The 20,175-nt window shown below is 45.6% G+C and overlaps 1 protein-coding gene across 5 annotated transcripts in view; it reads left to right on the top strand.

Annotated features, from left to right (window-relative positions):
• ACTN1 (actinin alpha 1) overlaps positions 1 to 20,175 on the top strand; it is a 94,226-nt gene that overhangs the window by 34,563 nt on the left and 39,488 nt on the right. For all 5 annotated transcript variants that reach the window (XM_068162077.1, XM_068162076.1, XM_068162078.1 and 2 more), the window contains exons 2-3: positions 9,262 to 9,376; positions 16,235 to 16,354. In XM_068162077.1, coding sequence (XP_068018178.1) covers positions 9,262 to 9,376; positions 16,235 to 16,354 — 235 coding nt within the window. The remainder of the gene's footprint in view (positions 1 to 9,261; positions 9,377 to 16,234; positions 16,355 to 20,175) is intronic.

Below are 20,175 nucleotides of genomic sequence, written 5' to 3'. Positions count from 1 at the left end.
TGGGGTTTTTTGTGTCTTGGTTTTAAATACTTCTTGACAGTTCTAGCTACTAGTGCTTCCTGGTAACCCTGGGATAAAGAAGGCTCGTATTTTGCTCATCTGAAATGCTGGCTGACTCACTGATTTACTGGTCAGTAGCTTTCAAATGCCAGAAGCTGATTTTTTTCCTGAAATGGCGCAGCTCTGTGTCAACAATGAAGTTAAGGGCTCCAGAGGCACAAATGTAGAGAAGAACAAATATTTACTCTATGTTGGACGGGAAGTGCCCTGGATTGAGATGTCTGCCCTCACTACTTTAGCCTGTTGTTAGTTAATAAAAGGGATTGTTCTGACTCCAAAGCAGTTAACACTATGCCAGTGGAAAACCAGTGTGGAAGGGCCTCTGGGGTTTTTTTTTGTGTTGTCCTGTCTTCTAGGAGAGGAGAATTAGAAATTGTGCAAGACACTGAGGAAAAATGAAAACTCCTACACAGAATTTACTTGTGCTTCTGACAAGTGATGTGCTGATTCATTCCAAGTGTTCTAAAGGATTAATTGGTTGTCAGGAGGGCTTTTATTTTTCCTGTGCAATGGTTCCTAGCTCTTCTGGACAAGGAGAGGGATTGGTGGTGAGTTTCACATTCCCAGTGGGATCCAGCCTGGCTTATACAGTTACAGTTAGGGCTCTTACTCTTGCAGTGCTGTTCTCATCCTGAGCTGTAGAGATGGTTTTTGGGAAGTGACTAAGCAGCAGTACTGGTCTGAGCTCTGCTTCTGAGTTTCAGGGACTGTGCCCTGGAGTTGGGAAATGCAAGCAAACTTAAACAGTTTTTTCCTTTCCACTCTCAGCAATTCCTTACACAGCCACCAAATGGTTCAGTAGGTGGGTGCTGGTAACACACGATGCAGTCTAATGATACCTCCTATTTTCAGAAGCAGCATGGGCTGCATTTTGTCTTTCAGCCATGCTTGAACTCGGCAGCTGGTATTAATCCAGAACAGGACATTGCTACTTATATGAGTGGTACTCAACTCCTTTTGTGGAGGTGTCAGTAATTGATTCCTTCTGAATATCCATTTAATTCCTTCAGCCTTAAGAGAATTGGCCAACTCCCTGGGAAAGCAAAGCTCTGTATTGTGCAGTGTTGGTCTTACTGACCATCATACCTGTGATTTTTCAGAGGTCAGCAACCAACAGAGTAACACTACAACACGAGCCAAGCTCTTTGAACCGTCCCAACATTGGGAGAATGGGCTCAGAGTAGATGCTGAAAGGGTTTATCAGATGCTTTTCTTATTTTTCAAAATTGTTATGTGGCTTGAAATGCAAAGCAATGTGCAGCAGGGATATTTCAGGTTAGAAGATGAAATTGGAGGGTATGCCAAATGGTGGCTGGTCTTGCAGTTCAAGTTTGAACAAAATGGCTCCTTGGACACACAATGAGGTTTGTGTAGATCATCTCCGTTAGCTAGATCTTCTCTGTGTGGAGAAGATGGCTATTTGTGCATATTTTGAGGCATCCTAGGAGGCATCCAAGTACACCAAGGAATAAACCAGGAGGTGTAGTATACAGAGATAAGGGCTGCAGGGCTATGTTTCCTCTGTTGCAGCTGAAACCCACTAATGTCTGTGTGTATAAAACTTCTGTTACTTGCAGCCTGTTGGCACAGAAACCATTCAGTGAGCCAGGAGACTTATCTGGTCACAACTGTACTTCGTGAAAGGCCCTTTCAGGGTCCAGCTCTCTTGGAGTTGTTGGTGTGATCTGTCTTGTCCAGCCTTGGCCAAGATGTTGACAGAATCCAGGATTACTTTGTAATTGTTCCCTAATGAGCCGAGTGCCTCCTTGTCAGTTTATACCTCAGTCTTGGGCAGGAAAAGAAGCTGCAGCCAAGTCTGTCTTTTGAGTCAGTGTTGAGTGTGGGGAGGTGACAAGCAGCTACCCAAGAGATCTTAAGGAGATTTTCCAAGTGCTTTAAGATTGGAGAGGAGGATTTAGAGAAGGGAGTGCCACAAAGTGTTGGGGAGCAATAGCACCCTGAAGGGGAAAATCACATGAGGCCCTGGGGTTTAATGCTGGTAATAAATTAGTGCTAAGTGCAGGGAAACTTGGACTGGATTGTTGAGATCTGTTTCATGGCTTGCCCAGATTTTCAGTCCAAAACCTTCCAATTAATAAGCTAATGATGGCATAGTCTGTCTATTCAAGAAGCAAGAGAGAAGGATTTGTGGTGACTGTGGGTTAGCATCCTCTTTGCTTGACCCAGCATGTTCAGTTCCCAGACTACTGGGGTGGAAGGATCCCCATTTTGGGGCAGCTGGAACTGCTTTATTTGTAATTCTGTTGCTTAAAGCTGTGTGTACAGGAGTTTTCTGCCTGCTCTTAGTAAACTATTAATCATTGTTAGCTGAGTGCCTCAGTTGCTGTTCCGGACAGTGTAATTTCAACAGAATTCCTTGCAGCAGGGAATGGGCTGCAGAATCTGTTGCGAGAGTTAGCAGATCTGTCTTGGCAGTCCTGGAATGTCCGGCATTGCAACAAGCTGGCACCGTGGAGAGTTTGCTTTCGGGCCAGGCAGGGAATGCAGCCTGGTTGTGCAGTCAGAAGCACAGGTTCACTCCTCTGAACACACTAGCAGCACTTGTAGCTGGATAAACTGATTTTGTTTTCCAGCTGTGCATGATGTGATGTATTGTTTGAATATCCTGCTTTCTCTTCTGGTGAATGGAAAGGGAGTCTTTCTGCCACTACTTCTACAGCACTAGAAGAAAATGTGGGCTAGTGCTCACAGCTTTCGGCCTGTTCATGACCTCCCTTTGCAGAGCACATGTGCAGACCAGCATAAAATTGTGCTATGAAGCTGAGAATTGTGTGTACATTCCCTTCTGGTTGTGTGTGCATTCCCTTCTTAAAAGGAGCGATACCTTCGTGGACACGTCTAAACAGCAGAGCTGTGTTGAAATACTTGCTTAAAATTCATCCCCTAGCATAAACACCAGGGAGGAGGGTGCCTTGGTGGCCATGAACACTGCTTCCCTTTGAGCTTGGTGGTGGTGCTCTGGCAAGGCTATGCTCCAGTGAATTCTTTCTTTGCTTGCCTTAGTCAGACCTTTCTTCTATCAGAAAGGAGGCAAATGGCAGTACTCTGGCTCAGTTACAGCTTCTCTGGGGCTGTTACACAAATATGGCAGTCTCTTGGCTGTGTCAGAGAGTTTACACTCACCCATGGAAAGCAGGGCTGCATGCAAGAGTGATTTAGCAAGGAGAGAATGAAAGAACATCTGGAAAGGTCAGATAAAGCTGGAATGTCACTATTAGAGCCACAAAGAGATAAAACTGCCCCCTTTTTCAAAATAATCTGCCATTTATGTGGTTGTGGTAGCTTTGACATTTACATTGCTAAAATTGCTCAGCAGCTGAAGTGCCTTATGGCTGTTTTCTTGCAGCAAAGAGCTTTCTAGATGTGCTCCGTGGTGTCACTTCCCGAGCAGAAGCATTCTTTACAAACTGTGCACTTACTGTCCTGCTTCCCCAGTTTTCAGGAAGCTTGCCAGAGTCACTTTGGTACCAGAAGGGTACTGAATTCAAAGAAGACAATGTGAAAAGAAGAGGTTACTGTCTTTTGGGAACAAAAGCAGAGTACCTGTGTGTGTATGCATGAAATACAGAAAGAACCAAAAGTCAGGTTTGCAGTTGGGGGCATAGTTGAAGACAGTCTCTCATTAGAGCTTTGACTGTAGGACCTTCACCAATCACCCAGCTATTTGTTTTAGTTAACACATCCCTTGGCAAAGGGTTATTACAATAAGCTCTGAAGAAGCAGGAAGAGTTTCCATGTCAGCATCAAAAAAAATCCCCAGGTGTGCATACCTGTGTTGAAATAGATATGCAGGTAGGCTTGTAGAGGTTACCCTAGCAGTAGACCTACCTGATATGCTGTGGCAGCAGAACAGTTAATCTTATTTGCTTGCTTTCAGTAACATCAGTTATTGCATTTATTATCTGACAGGTTATATTGCAGTAGAATGTGAAGGCCCTATTGTTTGTACAGCACCCAGCATACAAATAGCAAGAGCTGACCTCAGTGTCAGGGATCTTGCTGATGAAGCTGGGAGATAAAAAATGGAAAACTGCAAATGGGCTAAGTTGCCCAGGGAGGTGGTTGGGGCCCCATCCCTGGAGATGTTCAAAGTGAGGCTCAACAGGGCTCTGGGCAGCCTGATCTCATGGAGGGTGCCCCTGCTGACTGCAAAAGGGGTTGGACTAGGTGAACTTCTGGAGGTTCCTTCCAACCCAGACCATTCTATGATTCTAGATGGAAGTAAGGAACATGGAGAGCAATGATGAAATTCATGCATGTGATGCAAATGCCTAAGTGTGCCTTCATTGGACATCCTCCATTGTGAAGACTGAACAAGAGGCAGACCTGCAGAGGAGTCCTGGCAATCTGTTGTACCCAGAAATTAAATTAGGAGTGCAATATGTGGAAAGATCTGAGGGCCAAGAAACACATCTCTGTTTTCACCTCTTGTGCAGTTACCTTGGAAAATTGATGGTCTGATCCTTGTATGGAGAAAATCCAGCTGATGATAGGTTTTTATGCTATTATTTAACAGTAAGTAATTTTCCAGCTCTGCAAAATTTCCACAAGCCTCAAGATTAACAGAGTACTTGTTTCCTTGTCTTTGAGACAGGGTAAGTGGGAGAATAATCTCCAGGCCTTGTGCATCTGCAGGCAGTAAGGAAGCACATCTGCTGCCCCAGAGCAGGGCTTGAACTCAGAGCTGAGGAGACAGTGCTTTCCTACCTGACAATGCATTTATTTCTGCCCTCTGAACTGGGGTGTGCCTCACCTCACCCTAGCAAACACAGGTGGTGGGGAGTTTTTTGTCTGGCTGCTCCCAGGGCTGGGCCTGTGCCAGGAAGACGGGGCTGGCTGCTCTCAGCATCCTTTCCACTATGGAAAGCTTTTTTGCTGGTGACAGGCAGCACAGCAGGGCTTAGTGACTGCCCTGAGCTGACTGTCACCACTAGCTGTGAGTCAGGGAGTAGGGAGGGGTGGCTGTGTTGCCCAGAAGGTGGATGGGGTGAGTAGGTGGTTTCAGGAGGTTTCCTAGAATAACAAAAAGGATCCTGTGCAGATGCATGATGCCAAGTCTATAAAAATGGCTCCAAACAAGATTGTCAGAACTGCAAGACCCAGCAGACAGCAGAAATTTCAGCTTGCACTTTTCTCTTGGGCCCCCAACTCTTCTGCCACCTTTCTCCACTCTTACCTATCAAATCTCTCTCCAACTTACTACTTGGGAGTAAGAAGGTATTTTACTCTTGTGGAATATATGCAGCAACAGTATCACAGTATCACTTAGGTTGGAAAGGACCTCGAGGATCATCGAGTCCAACCTATCAACACAGACCCCATGACTAGACCATGGCACCAAGTGCCACGTCCAGTCTCCTCTTGAACGCCTCCAGGGTCGATGACTCAACCACCTCCCTGGGCAACCAGTTCCAATGACAAATGACTTGCTGGGTGAAGAACTTCCTCCTCACCTCGAGTCTAAACCTCCCCTGGCGCAGCTTGAGACTGTGTCCTCTTGTTCTGGTGCTGGTTGCCTGGGAGAAGAGGCCAACCCCTTCCTGGCTACAACCACCTTTCAGGTAGTTGTAGAATAAAGCTGTTTTCTGATTACTGTGTTTTGTTCTGGGTTGTCCTGTGAAGAATGTACTTTGTGAATCCCATGGCAATTATTAATAGAATTCCTAATCTGGCTTTCTTGTAGAATGGTCTAATGCACCCACACTGGGCTGCTGGTCCCTGCTGTTCCCTTACACCGTTCTGCTGCTTATGATACTACGCTTATTCGTAATATTCAGTTCATGTGTGACCTGAGGGGTACCTGGAGAAAATAGCTGTGTATTGTCTGGTGGGAACTGTGTATGCACTCTTTACTAATCCTTCATGGTCCACGTTTTTGAAGAGCTGGTATGTCAGCTCTGCCACTGATGACTAGTCATCCTACTTCAGCATGTCAGAGGCCATGATGTGATGGAGATGGCTTCAGCAGAGAAAATGGAGTGCTGGCCTTGGGACTCAATTTTCCACCAAGCCCTGGGTGACTCATGCAGCAAATAATCTCATTGATCTGGTTGTCCTGCCAGGCTTCATAATAGTGCATAATTTGTAAGATTTGTAGTGTACTTTTAATTTTGTCCATGTTTCTTAGAAACTTAGACCTGATCACCTGATTCCATCTTCAAAATAGCAAACAGATGCCCAGTTTAGCTGTACTGGGATTATCCATGATTTAAAGCAGAGCTTTCTTATCTGCTTTGGGCTGATGGGAAAACAAAACTGAAATGGCATCAGGGAATTCATACAAGAAATAAAAGTGCAATCTGGTGCCCTGTGAGCTCGATCCCAAGCTTCCTCCTCCAACACATTTTATAACACAACCCTGGGCAAATCACTAGCTCAAGGGTCTTGCTTTGACTGCTTTCCAAACATGAGAAAGAGGTTCATGTGCATCTGCAACCCTCCTGACATGTCTTTTGTTGATATGTGATGGTGATGTAGCATTTGAAAGCATCTGTGCTCTCATTTACCCCTCTGGAGGAGCAAAGGAGCCTTCCTCCAAAGGGGAGCCAAGTAAATTAACTTCTCACATAAGGCAGTGCAGGTACTGAAATGAAGAAAGTGGTGCCAAAAGGATGTACTTCAAGATACAGGACCTGTTTTCTAATAAAACCACTTTTACTTGAAAAACCTTCACTTTCATTTCTCAGAGGAATAACAATAAGAAGTAATAAAAGGTGCTTAATGACTTACTCTCTTTTAAAGCTTCCAAATCTGGAATCCTGGGGGGGGGGAAGGGAAGATCCCAGGCTTTCCCAATGCATGTATCCATCCAAAGGGCCATTGCCATGAAACTATTTACAGCTGCACTGTTATCCTGGTCGGTCCCACAGCCTTGGCAGAGAGCAAGGCCAGAGCACAGCAGTGGGAAGCCTGGCAGCTGTTGAGCAGTGCTTTTTCCTAGCAAAGGTTCTGCTATGCTGTTTGTTCTTGTGTAAGCACAGATGTGAGCAGGTTAGGAGTGGAAGCCCAGCTTCTAGACAAATAAGAAGGCCTGGTGCTCTTTGCCATTTGGGGTAATCTTTCTTTTGAAACCCTGTGCATGGTGTAAGCAGCGCTAGAGCAGTTCTGAATTTTTGGCATGTTTCACTATCAGCTGAGTCTTTTCTGCGGCAGTTCACCAAAAGCCTAAGAAGGCATGACACTTGTGGTCCACTCCACCCTGCAGCTTGGCTCATGCACACCTCTTGCAGAGGCTTGCTAGAGTCTGCTGAAACGTCTCCATGCACTACTGGGCAGAATCCTAGCCATACTGAAGAAAGTAAGCCATTCTTGGCTGGGGCAGTGAGTTCAACCAGCTCTAGGGGAGGGAGGGAAGAATCACAGGATGTTAGGGGTTGGAAGTGACCTCCAGAGATCATTTGGTTCAACCCCCCTACCAAAGCAGGATCGCCTAGGGCAGGCCACACAGGAACATGTCCAGGTTGGCTTTGAAAGTTTCCAGTGAAGAAGATTCCACAACCTCTGTGGAAAGCCTGTTCCAGTGCTCTGTCACCCTCACAATAAAGAAGTTTCTCCTCATGTTGAGGTGGAACTTCCTGTGTTCTAGCTTATATCCATTATTCCTTGCCCTACTACTGGGTGCTGCTGAAGAGAGCCTGTCCCCTTCCTTTTCACACCCACCTCTCAGATGTTTACAGACATGAATAAGAAAGACTTCCTTTGCTTGTGGTAGCACTGAGCTGTTGGAACCGCTCATTTTTTGAGTAACCTCACCCTTCTCTTTAAGGAGTTACCAGTTTATACAGTGGAAAGTGTTTACTTGGTGGTCTGTTCAAACACTATGAAACACGTCCATTAGCACTTAGACAAACTTGTCCACCTTAAAGGAACTAGTTTGCTACCTTGTGCTCTTGAGATGGTACTTCTGTGTCAAACAGCCTCTGCATTTCCAGATTGGGTTCTTTTGATTCACCTATTTTAAGACACTGTCACACTTAGGTGCCTGAGGTGTTCTATATTTGTTTCTCGTGTTTTGACCATCAAACACTAGCACTTTCTCTTTCAGACCCCTTCACATGGTCCTCTTTTGAGATAATCCCTGCTATTGCATCTCTTGGATGCCCCACATGCCCATTGTTGAGAACATGGTCTGAAAGATTGCAGCCACAGAAAATGTGTTTTGTCTTCAGTTGTGGTGAAATTCATTTCTCTCTTATGAGAGATTATCTTATCCTGACCACGTGAGGTTAGAAAGCCTTTCCAAAAAGAGCTTTGTTTTTCTTGAAAGCCGTTGACTGTACTGTAGTTTGGACCTCAGTCCCTCCTGCACTCCAGACTCATTATTAATCCAGTGGTGGTGCATAATATCACTAATTACAGAGTGGCTGTAATTTCTAGTATTGAGGTGGCTGCAGTGATTCTTCTGCCAGAGGCTCTCAGTCAGTGGGAGTTTTGGACTGTGCAAGACACAAGCGTTGCTAAGTGATGCTTGCCTTTATCATTTCTAGGACCCATGCTTCTGCTGAGAGGGGTGATAGCATCATTATTCAGAAAGGATGTACTCCTTCATTTGGTGGGGAGGAAGGTGGGACAGTCACACAGAGGAGGGAGGTCTGCTTGCTGGCTAGGCAGTGAGAGCAGAGGCAGCAGGACAGACTACTGGGGTGTGGTTTATCTGGTTGAAGAGCTTAATGTGCTGTTCCTCAGTGTCTTGAGAGCTGCACTGTTTGCTGGGAATGGAGTAGACCAGAGGCAGTTGGCTGTAAAAGAATAATCCTTTTTATCCTCAAGCACCTGTCTAGAACCAAGGAGATCTGGCATGCCGTTTTCCATTGGTATTATGTTGTGTCATCTAACTCCACTGGAGTCCCTAGCAATCTGAGCATTTAGCATCCCTTAAAGTCAGTTTCAAGGAGTTCCAGGCCAACTGGAATGTAGAGGCCTCTCCAGAAAACCAGACATGCTGGAGCCATGAAGTTATTACTGTCTCTCTCTGACTCCTCCTGTCATGGGGACATCCTGCAGCTTCTTTGGATACTAAGGCTCGTGTTCCACAAGGGCAGCATGTGGAAAGATGGTAACAATAACCAGGGTTTGAATCTGTGTCTTTGTACCTAGCAGTACTGCTTTAGTTCTGAACTGTTGTTTGGCTTCTGAGAAGATGACTGACTGCTGTTTTCTTTTTTCTTTCCTGTGTTTCAGACGTTCACAGCGTGGTGTAATTCTCACCTTCGCAAGGCCGGGACACAGATTGAGAACATAGAGGAAGACTTCAGGGATGGTCTTAAACTCATGTTGCTTCTGGAAGTCATTTCAGGTGAGAGGTTCTGTGTGATTGATTCCCTCAAGCGTCCTGAGCATCTCTGTCCTGAAAAACACCCTCCTCATTTCTTGCAGAATAGCTGTGGCAAGGGCCATAGTGCTGCAGGTTTTGCTGGAATACACAAACAACTCCCTAACAAATATTTTATCTCCAGCAGTGACCATTAATGTGCTTCTGGAATGTACTCCAATTTTTGTGGCCTGTGAAGGCTGCCTGTTGCATTCCTGCTCCTGCCTCTCAGCTTCCCTCTGCCTGTCAGGAATGCACAGCCTCCTGCGAAGGCTCAGGCAATGGCTCTTACTGACAAAGCAGCACTGGGGAGGTGGTAGGAATGCTGCACTAGCAAATCATATCAAAGCTCTATGACAATGAGAATAGGGTAGAAGTTATTGAAAGAGGGGAGTCAAACCAGGAAATCTTCTGTGCCATTCTGTTTTGGCTGTAACTGAAGCTTTTCCATTCAAATCTTCAGGGGGAAATAGAAATCCCAAAGAAAAAGCAAAATCCCAGACAATGCAGTTGGAAATAGAAACAGTGGCGTGAACAAGTTAGGTCAGATTTGTTTCCACTCCCTGTCATGAATGTCCCAATACTTGACAGATATCTCACAGGGATTATTTCATGTAAGCAGTAATCCCTATTGATGTGCTGATCAAATAAAAACCTTAGTAAAGCATTGTGGGAGGTATCAGGGTGACTGTACATGAAACTGGAGTTGTGTGCTCAGAGGCTTTCCTCTGATGGCTTTTGTGCCAGTAATAGCAACCCAGTGACTTGCTCTGCTGACCTTCCTGGTACCTTTTTCAGTAAAACTGCCATGACAGAAGCACTCAGGTGGCCTTCTGTCTGCCCCTTCTTCCCTTCCTCTTTACCAGCTCCTGCAAACATGCTGTCAGTATCCATGTTTCTCAGAATTTACAAATACAGGATAAAACATCATGGTAGTGCTTCATAGGCATCAGAGTGCAGAATATTATCAGAGCTTTGCACCATCAGAGCTTTTTTTGCAGGCCATAGTGCCTGTAAGAAAAGGTAACACAGTCCTGTTAGTATTTTCTGTGTTTATGTTCCCTTGCAGAGGAGGGGCTGCAGCCTGGAAGCTGGAGCAGATAGGCCTTGATGGCTTAGTTTCTAATTGCTGAACTGCAAGATAGGGAAGCAGGAGCAAAGGTGGGCAGATGAGGCTTGGTGCTAAAGCCAGGGGTCCAATAACTCACACTGCTTAATTTCATTGCCCCATCTCCCACTCTTCTGCTTCTGTTGCCCCTTTTGAGCCCACTGATGGCCTCTCAGACCCTCCTCAGTTTGGGAAGAATAGAATAGAATGTAACCAGGTTGGAACAGACCTTTGAGATTGAGTCCAACCTCTCACCCAACACTATCTAGTCAACTAAACCATGGCACCAAGTGCATTATCCAGTCTATTTCTAAACACCTCCAGTGATGGTGACTCCACCACCTCCCTGGGCAGCCCATTCCAATCACTCTTTCTGTGAAGAACTTCTTCCTAACACCCAGCCTAAACCTCCCCTGGTACAGCTTGAGACTGTGTCCTCTTGTTCTGGTGTTAGGTGCCTGGGAGAAAAGACCAACCCCCACCTGGCTACAACCTCCCTTCAGGTACTTGTAGACAGCAATAAGGTCTCCCCTGAGCCTCCTCTTTTTCAGGCTAAGCAACCCCAGCTCCCTCAGCCTCTCCTCACAGGGCTTGTGCTCCAAACCCCTCACCAACTTTGTTGTCCTTCTCTGGACATGTTCCAGCAAGTCAACATCTTTCCTAAACTGAGGGGCCCAGAATTGGACACAGGACTCAAGGTGTGGCCTAACGAGTGCTGAGTACAGGGGCAGAATGACCTCCCTGCTCCTGCTGGCCACACTGTTCCTGATCCAGGCCAGGATGCCATTGGCCTTCTTGGACACCTGGGCACACTGCTGTTTCATGCTCAGCCTACTGTCAAGCAGTACCCCCAGGTCCCTTTCTGCCTGGCTGCTCTCCAGCCACTCTGACCCCAGCCTGTAGCACTGCATGTGGTTGTTGTGGCCAATGTGTAGAACTCGGCACTTGGATGTGTTCAATCTCATGCCCTTGGACTCTGCCCATCTGTCCAACCTGTCAAGGTCCCTCTGCAGAGCTCTTCTATCCTGTAACAGATCAACACCTGCCCCCAGCTTGGTGTCATTGCAAAATTACTGATGATGGACTCAATCCCCTCATCCAGTTCATCAGTAAAGATATTGAACAGGATGGGGCCCAGCACTGATCCCTGGGGGACACCACTGGTGACTGGCTGCCAGCTGGACGTGGCACCATTCACCACCACTCTCTGGGCTTGGCTCTCCAGCCAGCTCCGAGCCCAGTGTAGAGTGCTCCTATCCAAGCCACAGGCTGACAGCTTGGTCAGGAGTTTGCTGTGGGGGATGGTATTAAAGAAGCTGTAATGGCTCCCAAGTGCAGCATTGGTATGGGCACAGCATTTCCTCATCTGCTGCAGAGTAGCTCTGTGCCTGCAACCTACCACTAGACGAGCAGTGGGCAAAGGCCTGGGGAGCAGCTGTGGGCTACATCCTAGCAGATGCCATGGACCATCACACACGAGGGACTGAGCATTTTTCCCTTGGAACCAGCAGGAGCTAGACCTGCAGTTCTCTTAGGTGCAGTGTAAAAGGCAAGGAATCTAGCACACTTGTGTTTTCCCCACTTCATTTCCATCACTGGCAATTCCATTTCCAGTCATGAGCCTTACTGATTTTAGGGAGCCTCCTTCTATCTGGCCCTGCTAGTGGTCCTTTTGGCCCATAGATGGGGAAACAGCAGCCCAGCCTAGGAGCAGTTGTGGGGGTAAGAAGTCTTCTGCTGGGATCAGCCCTGTGGTCCTGCCATGGTTCCCACTGATCACCTGCGAAAAGATGTATCTTCAGATGGCTCTTAGTGCTCCAGTTCCAGCTTCTGGCCTTTTCTTTCAGCTCTTGGTTTGCTCCACATCTTTTTCTTCCTGTGTTTTGATTCATTGCTGATAGGAGTCTGGTGTGGGTAGAGTTGCTTTGTGGCAGGCTGATCTTTTCCTCGTAACCCAGAGGGTGATGGCCATGAGAGCACTGTCCCAGGCTGACCAAGAGCCATGCAGAGTTGAATGCTTCCTCCACCTGGCCACCCAAGCAGGCTGTGTGGGAGCACTACCTCTTTCTGCTCCCACTGCAGTGCTGGTATTCCCTGTGCTGCTGTGGGAGTAGGAATGGAGCCTGCATCAGGAAAGCTGCCGGAGAGCCTAGAGTGGGAGAAGGGCTGCGCACTGGGGCTGTGGGAGACCTGTTTCAGGGCAGACCTTCCCACATGTCCTTGGGGGCATGTTCCTGCCAGGCAGCTAGGGCAGACAGGAAAGAGTTTTCCCATGCAAAGTGGTAAGAATGCAAAGCAGTGGTGTCCTGTAAAAGGAGGGTGCCTCAGTTATACTTGGCCCGATAGCTTCTGATGGTGAGCCATGCTACTGACAAGTCCCTTTCTAGTCCAGCCAAAGCCCCTTGTTTTCCCAGCCACTGTGTTGTGGGGGGAAGCTCCACAGGCAGTTCTGGGTCTTCCTCATTGCAAGTTGCATCCTGCTAGCCCCTGGGAATTAACAGTTGCCCATCCCCTAGGAATTGCCCCAAAATACACACTTTCATTTTTCACCACATGTATTTCCTTCCGCTGACAAAGCCGTTTAAAAAGGCCAATGCTGCAGGACTATATCAGTATCACTAAGGTTGGAAGAGACCTCAAAGATCATCGAGTCCAACCTGTCACCACAGGCCTCATGACTGGAAAAGGCTAAGCTCATATTCAGTACTTCTAAAATAGTTATAAGGGGGTTTTTTAATTGCTATTATTCCTCCCCTCCCCCCCAAACAGAAGGAATTACTGATTGAATTTTTTTCCCAAACAAATATGCTGTAAACATCTATGCCAACATTTCCTTGCATTGTTTGGCTTTTGAAGTACAGCCTTTTGGGGGGGGGGGGGGGGGGGGGGAGGAAGGGGGCTAGCACATGAAAATCATAGAATAGAAGTGAGTAGGTTATTTTGATTGTGTCAGCTGGGAAAAGTACTGAGAAATAAAGCAATGATGCAAATAGGTGAAAGCAGAACATATTTCTAGCAGGCTTCTCCTTTCACAGTCTACATTGTTAATAATGTATGGCATGGAACCAGGTGATGCTGTTATCTGGAAATCTACATTGGTAATAAAGTCCAAGTCTGAAGGAAATAGCCATTGGGTTTAGGGGCTTTTTAAGTTTTCCCCCCACCCACAAATGATTCTGAAACAAATAGAGTCCAGCTTTGCAATCACTATCATTGCTCTCAGAGGGAAGAACCCTGCTCTCCCCAGCCCCAGGGAGAGTAGTTCAGAGACCGTCGCTTGTGCTGGCAGTACACATGCATGCGGCCGCAAGGTGAGTTGGATCAGCTTGCTGTTCCAGCTGAAACATAATCGCTTCTCCTTGTTTTGTGGTTTGGTTGTGGGTGTTGGTTTTTTTCTTTCCCCTTTTGCAAGGCTAGTTTACAGTCACATGAACTGAAGAAAATGTTTTGGGGTTTAGGTTTATTTATTTCTCACCTGGCTCATCCCATCTGTTGACGCTTGGCAGCACAGGTCTCCTTAAGCCTGTTGTGCCACCACATGTGAAAATGTCATTGTGAAACTGTCACCAAAACCACAGCCACCTCTAGCATCACTGGCATTATTCAAACGTGTTGTCGGTTGAGAAACCAATTCTTCCACTGTGGGCAAAAGAAAGACTCAGACAAACAGACTGCAAAAAAAAAAGGTGAAAAGTTTAAATGGAAAAAAAACCAATGAAAGTTTTACAGAGAACCACAAGCACCGTGATGAAAGAGAGAGATCCCAAAACATACCCAAGAATGTCCCACCCCCACCTGAGGGTACACCCAACCCCCCCCAGGGCTCTTTCCGCCCGCCCCAGTCTTGGGCCCAACCCCTTGGGCGGCTCACCCCATTATCAAGGCAGCGGAGAGGGAAGAAAGAGAAAGTAAGCACCTCTTGCTGATGTTTTATAGGGGAGCAGGGCATTATGGGATGAAATACCTGGCATCCTGTGCCCACCCACTGGGCTGGACCCCTTCGGGGCGTCCCAGGTGTGGCTTGTGCGGTGGCATCAGGGGCCAGCACCCAGCCTGAACCACCACAAAATGGAAAAAGAAAGTAATGTGCCATGACGTTTACTTGAGGCTCCATTAAACTAAAAGAGATTTGGGGATTTTTATCCTAGGATGGAGGCAGTACCATAAATACATCTTTTTAGTCAACTTGTCAGACATCAGTGCTTGATTTTGAAAGTGAGTCTGGTTTTATTCTTAAACTTGAGAGCTAATGATACCACTGTACAGTAATCGCTAAAACACTTTTAAAGGGTTTTAATTTTCAGAGGTTTGTTTTTTTTTTTTCTTTATAGGGCATGGTTACAGAGATAATTTATTTTTATCCCTTTTCAGCTTTTCTTCACTCCTTTGTTAGGAAACAAGCCACCCAGTTTAGTATGAAAAAGAATTCATTAAAAAGTGCTTTTCTTTCTCACCCGTAAGCCTCAAATGAAGGTTTGAAATCAGCTTGCAGTGACTTAAAGATTTCAGGTTTAAGATGTAGCAGGACCTGAATAGGTCAGGTGGCTAATTACTTGCCTAGACTTGCCCATTTGATCTCCTTTTAATTATCTCATAACTTTTTTAATTATCTTTTTTTTTTAACTGCAAAACCTGTTTGCATTTCGGTTGCATCTTTTTTGTGTTCTGAAGCTTGTGATCTGGAAGCAGCTGTTGTTGTGTGTCACACGCAGGTGGCTCCTGGTGTTGTGTTCAGTTATGTTTCTATCAGAGGTTTCTTGGAAAAGTCTGCTTGTCTGTCCAAGTTTTAATGCTTGCTCTGCATTTTGGGTTAGTGTTAATTAAAGTAAACTAGAAATGTAGTTAGAAGCAGTCTGTCAAGAAGGACGTGACTGCTCTCAATGCAACTCTTTCAAATAAACAAGATCAAGAAAGGCATTTCCAAGTCTTCCAGCCTTATTCCAGTCAGGAGCTGGTGTTTGCCTTAAGACTCATTTCTAGCAGAGATTTACCTGCTCTTACCTCAGAGCTAGGCTGCTTGCCTTTTTTCTCCCTCACTGTAAACATTTTAAATGCATACCACTCTATAGTAAGAGACTGTTGTATAAAGTTAGAAATACATCAAACATGTAATGAAAGAGTTGAGGTGACAGTCCTCACAGTGAAAAAGCTACTTGTCAAATAAATGATTTTATTTCCTGATAGGGGCAGTTATGGCCTTCAGTAAGGAGACTAGAGAGGTAGGAGGGAGGCAGGGGAAAAGGCAAGATAAAAGATCACCCTCGAATTTGACTAGAGGGAGTTCCAAGAAGGAGAGATTTGTTTTGTAAATTGTGTGCTGTAAATGCTGGAGGGGATCTCCTCACCTGTCTTCGTGGGGGAGGGATTTTGTGCCATTTCCAGGCATTATTATTTGCAGTACAGAGGTTAGTTCCACTGTCTGTCTCAGGGGTTGTTTTGCAGACCCTTTTCACCTCTTACACAACCTGCTGCAGAAGGGACTCAGTACCAATAGTTTCTCTGCTACTGAGTTATTTGGGATGCAACAAAAACACTTTTTTTGGATGATTCTTTCTGGGTGTACTTAACAATGAGTGCAGCCATCCTGCATTTGCTGTCAAGAAAGAACACAGGGTGGTCTATCCTCTGCCCAGGCGAGCAGCAGAAGCTATCAGCATGGGGAAACCCTCAACAGAGAAGAAAAGGTTCAGAGTAGTTTTCTAATACTTTTTCTTTTTTTCCTCCCTTCTTGTTAGGTGAACGTTTGGCTAAGCCTGAAAGAGGCAAAATGCGAGTGCACAAAATATCCAACGTGAACAAGGCCTTGGATTTCATTGCCAGCAAAGGAGTCAAGCTAGTATCTATTGGAGCAGAAGGTAAGAAAACCATCTGATTTGTCTGGGCCCAAGCTGTGCTTAGTTGTTGCTTTTCACTCATGGCTACATGTCACTTCCTTTTATGCTTCCCTAGCCCTACTCTGTCCTTGTAGAATAAGCCACAGAGGAAAAAAGGACCTTTACTCTGGATTTACATCCCACTTTCACACCGAACTGCCAAAACTTGGGCTTATTGGTCAGGTCCTCCTGCTTTTCTCCTGGTTCTCATGAATTAAGGAAAACATTGAACAGTGGCAGAAAGAAATGAATGGAGATGTTTCATTTTTTGAATGAAAGAAAGTCTCAACTGAAGCATAACAGCTGCTTGTATTTAGCTTGTTGCAGAGCTGCTGGGCAAGATCCTCTTGCCATAGAACATCTCACGGGTCAAACCTAAGCGCAGCCAAGGTTTTCAGGCTTCTCCTGTATCCCATAAACCCGGGAGCTCTGGATGGAAGTCTGTGTATCCTCATGTAGAAACCATTGTGGCAGCACCAGGGATGCTCTCAGGATGGACTTGTGGATCATGCAGACAGCAGGGAGTTGTGCAGGACTTTTTTTTCCCCTTTTTTGGCAAAGATGTTAGGTGTTTTGCAGATATGTCACCTGAGACTCAGAAAAGCTTACAGCTATGTAGCTTGCTCTTTATGAACGTTAACAACTTGCTGTTTTATCTGTGTTGTGTTTTCATGACACTTGTTTTCCCCTGCTCTTCACCTGCATGTGAGTCCTGCTTTTGGACTCATGTTGTCACTATTGCTGTGGAGACACTCTGCTACTGTGGTTTTTCTAGGTTTGTCTTTAGAGTGACCACAGAAAATGAGGGAGGTTTGTTATCTCCATCTTGCAGATGGAAATGAGTGGTTTCTCCAGGGAAACTCATGACAGAGCCAGGAAATGAGCCTGTGATACAGTTCTAGATGAGTATTCCTCCTTTGGGATAGTTGTGGGGCTGCAGGGCTGACCCCTGCCTGTTCTTAGTCCAGGAGGTCAGAGCAGTATCAACATACTGTCCCCCAGTATTGGCCTTTGAGGCATACCCTTGAAGCCATCCAAGATGTGCCCATCCTATGGAAAGGAAGTCTTTCTTACTAATGTCTATAAATATCTGAAGGGTGGGTGTCAAGAAGGACAGGCTCTCTTCAGTGGCATCCAGTAATAGGACAAGGAATAATGGATATAAGCTAGAACACAGGAAATTCCACCTCGACACGAGGAGAAACTTCTTTACTGTGAGGGTGACGAAGCACTGGAACAGGCTTTCCAGAGAGGTTGTGGAATCTTCTTCACTGGAGATTTTCAAAGCCAACCTGGATATGTTCCTGTGTGGCCTGCCCTAGGTGATCCTGCTTTGGTAGGGGGGTTGAACCAAACGATCTCTGGAGATCACTTCCAACCCCCGACGTTCTGTGTTTCTGTGATACAGAGCATTGGGCTCATGATGTAAAGCCAGTTTAGGTCATGTAAGTGTGATCACAGCATGGGGCTTCTCCGCTCTAGCATCAGCCTTTGCAGCCAGAGCAAGCCCAGGCTGCTCTGGTTTTCACCAGGAAGCATAACCTACTTCAGAGTCTTCTGCCCAGGCCATCCAGGTGCTTGGTGTACAATAAATTACACATGAGCTATAAAAATGGACTTATACTTTGAACAGCACAACAGTAACTCTGTCCATGGAAGGGATTATAAACCTTGCTGGAGCATGAATTTTAAGGGCTGACTTTCTGACTTTAAGAACAATATCAGGCAGCAGCAAAATAGAAGATAAAGTCAATGAGGCAGTCATAGCACTGCACCAAGAAAATGAGCTGAAAATGCCTCAGTCATGTTTAACTGATGTAGGAAGTTTTCTGGACGGCTTTTCACCTAGAGGAGAAAACCACCATCCACCAGCAGTGTAGTGGGACTTGCTGGGGCAGTGCAGTCATTGCCTCAAGATGGTTTGCTCCATCCCTTGAGTATCTGCTGAGCAGAGTCCTGTGTAAAGGGTCTGCAGTCCAGCTGTAGCTGTTCATGTTTATTGCACAAATGACTTTGGCTGTCAGTCCTGGCTTTACTTTTTTGTGTGTGTGTGTCTGTGTAGTAAAAAATAAGTTCCAGAGAGAATCCTAAAGAGATTCTCAGGTCACCTAAAGACTTGTGAAACCTTCTGCTTAATCAGAGTTAAGGCCAGCAAAAATGTTTTCATGGCTTTTATCTCTTGTTTCATCAAATAAAGATCCCGCTGCTATTAACAAGACAAACTCTGTAGCTGTGTCCCAGTGAACAAGAACCAGAGTTGAAGAGGACTTCCTACACTCAGCAGGAGTGCAGGACATATTCCAGGTCCATGTTAAATGGAGCATGAACTAAACAAATAAAATAAGCAGCGAGGGTTAAGAGCTGTTTTTTACAACCATATTTGGCCATTAACAGTTCAAGATGGTTCTAAATATCTCTCTTAGCTGGAGTCCGTAGGATCAAAGCAGTTGTGGCATACAGCAGATCTGTGTAAATCTGGATCAAGGAAGGCTCTAGCCTGGTGCAGCTTCCAAGTGGTTTTGTCATCTGCTTTTAAATCTCACTGTCATCTGACACCTCAGGAGCTGCCTTTTGCTGTAATAGGTTCCATATTGGTGTCTAACGCTCTTGGGACTTAACAGATTGAATAGGTCTAGTATGTGATCCTGAAACTGTTTTATCAGCACCTCTAATGTGCATGAAAATTGCTGCTTTCTTAGATGTGGCTCAGTTCAGTGTAAAGATAACTTTGGATGAACTGATCCTGTTCTCACCTGCATTGTAAAAAGGTGGTGGCATTTTAAAAGCCACACCTATGCAGCCAGCCAGTCTTCCTCTGAAGGACTGAATATTTGTCAGGCCCTTAACTGACTGTCAAACAAAAGGGTGAGAGTACTCTAGTTCTGGCATGTTTTGTATGTGGCATTTGGTATGGTAATGGCAGCTAGGTGGAAGCATAGCCACTGGTGCAAACCATTTGGGATGCCTCACCAGCTTTAGCCAGCAACTGATCCACTTCCAAATTGAATGTAAATCACAGTAATAACATATACTTGCTGCTGCTCTTCTGACAACAGCTGCTGATGGTAGAGGAAGTGCAGACAATATTTGCAGAGGTCCTTTCTAGGAAGAATGCTTGGACAAGCAGAGTCAGGCAGAAGATACAGTCTGATTATTAGACTTTTAACATTTGAACTGCTCTCACATTATTGAGCATTACTTTTATCAGCAGGGGACAAAACACAGTCTCCCTAATTAAGCATTAGATTGTTCTAGCTTTGTAGTGTAAAGTTCAGGTTTTTAGCAATTCCTGTGGAGTTTCTTTCTCTTAATCACCAGGAAGCAGACGGCTTCATGCAAACCTGTTTTGCAGTCATGGTTTTGACTTTTGTTTCTTGGCCATATTCCACTCGATCAGAAAGAGGCTGGGAGTATCTGAAGGGATCCTAAAGGAAAAGGAGATTGGCACTGGGGAATTCAGGGATGGAAAACCAAGTGAGTTAGGGTCCAAAGAACACATGGATTTTCTCATCAGCCTGGCTGGCTTTGTAACCAGGTTGCCAGGAAAACTGAAAAAGTGCTTGCCTCTAGAAATAAAAAAATGCCTGCCTGCTTCTAAAAAAATAGCAACAGTTGTGTCAATTCTCTTTAAAAAAAAAAGAGGAGGAGGAAAAGGACTGGGGATGGTGTGGTTTGGTAAATCTACACTCAGGGATGAATCTGTCCCTGACGTCGCTGCATCAGTATCTGCTTGGTAGATGGTGAGGTTTCTGTGTCAAGTAAAATGTTATGTGGAGGTGAAGGACTGGAACAATTCTGAGCAT

The sequence above is a fragment of the Melanerpes formicivorus genome, unplaced genomic scaffold (assembly GCF_026170545.1).
Source record: "Melanerpes formicivorus ecotype bairdi unplaced genomic scaffold, bMelFor1.0.p_v2 SCAF_62, whole genome shotgun sequence".
NCBI lineage: Eukaryota > Metazoa > Chordata > Aves > Piciformes > Picidae > Melanerpes > Melanerpes formicivorus.
This window is presented reverse-complemented; position numbering and strand designations above follow the sequence as displayed.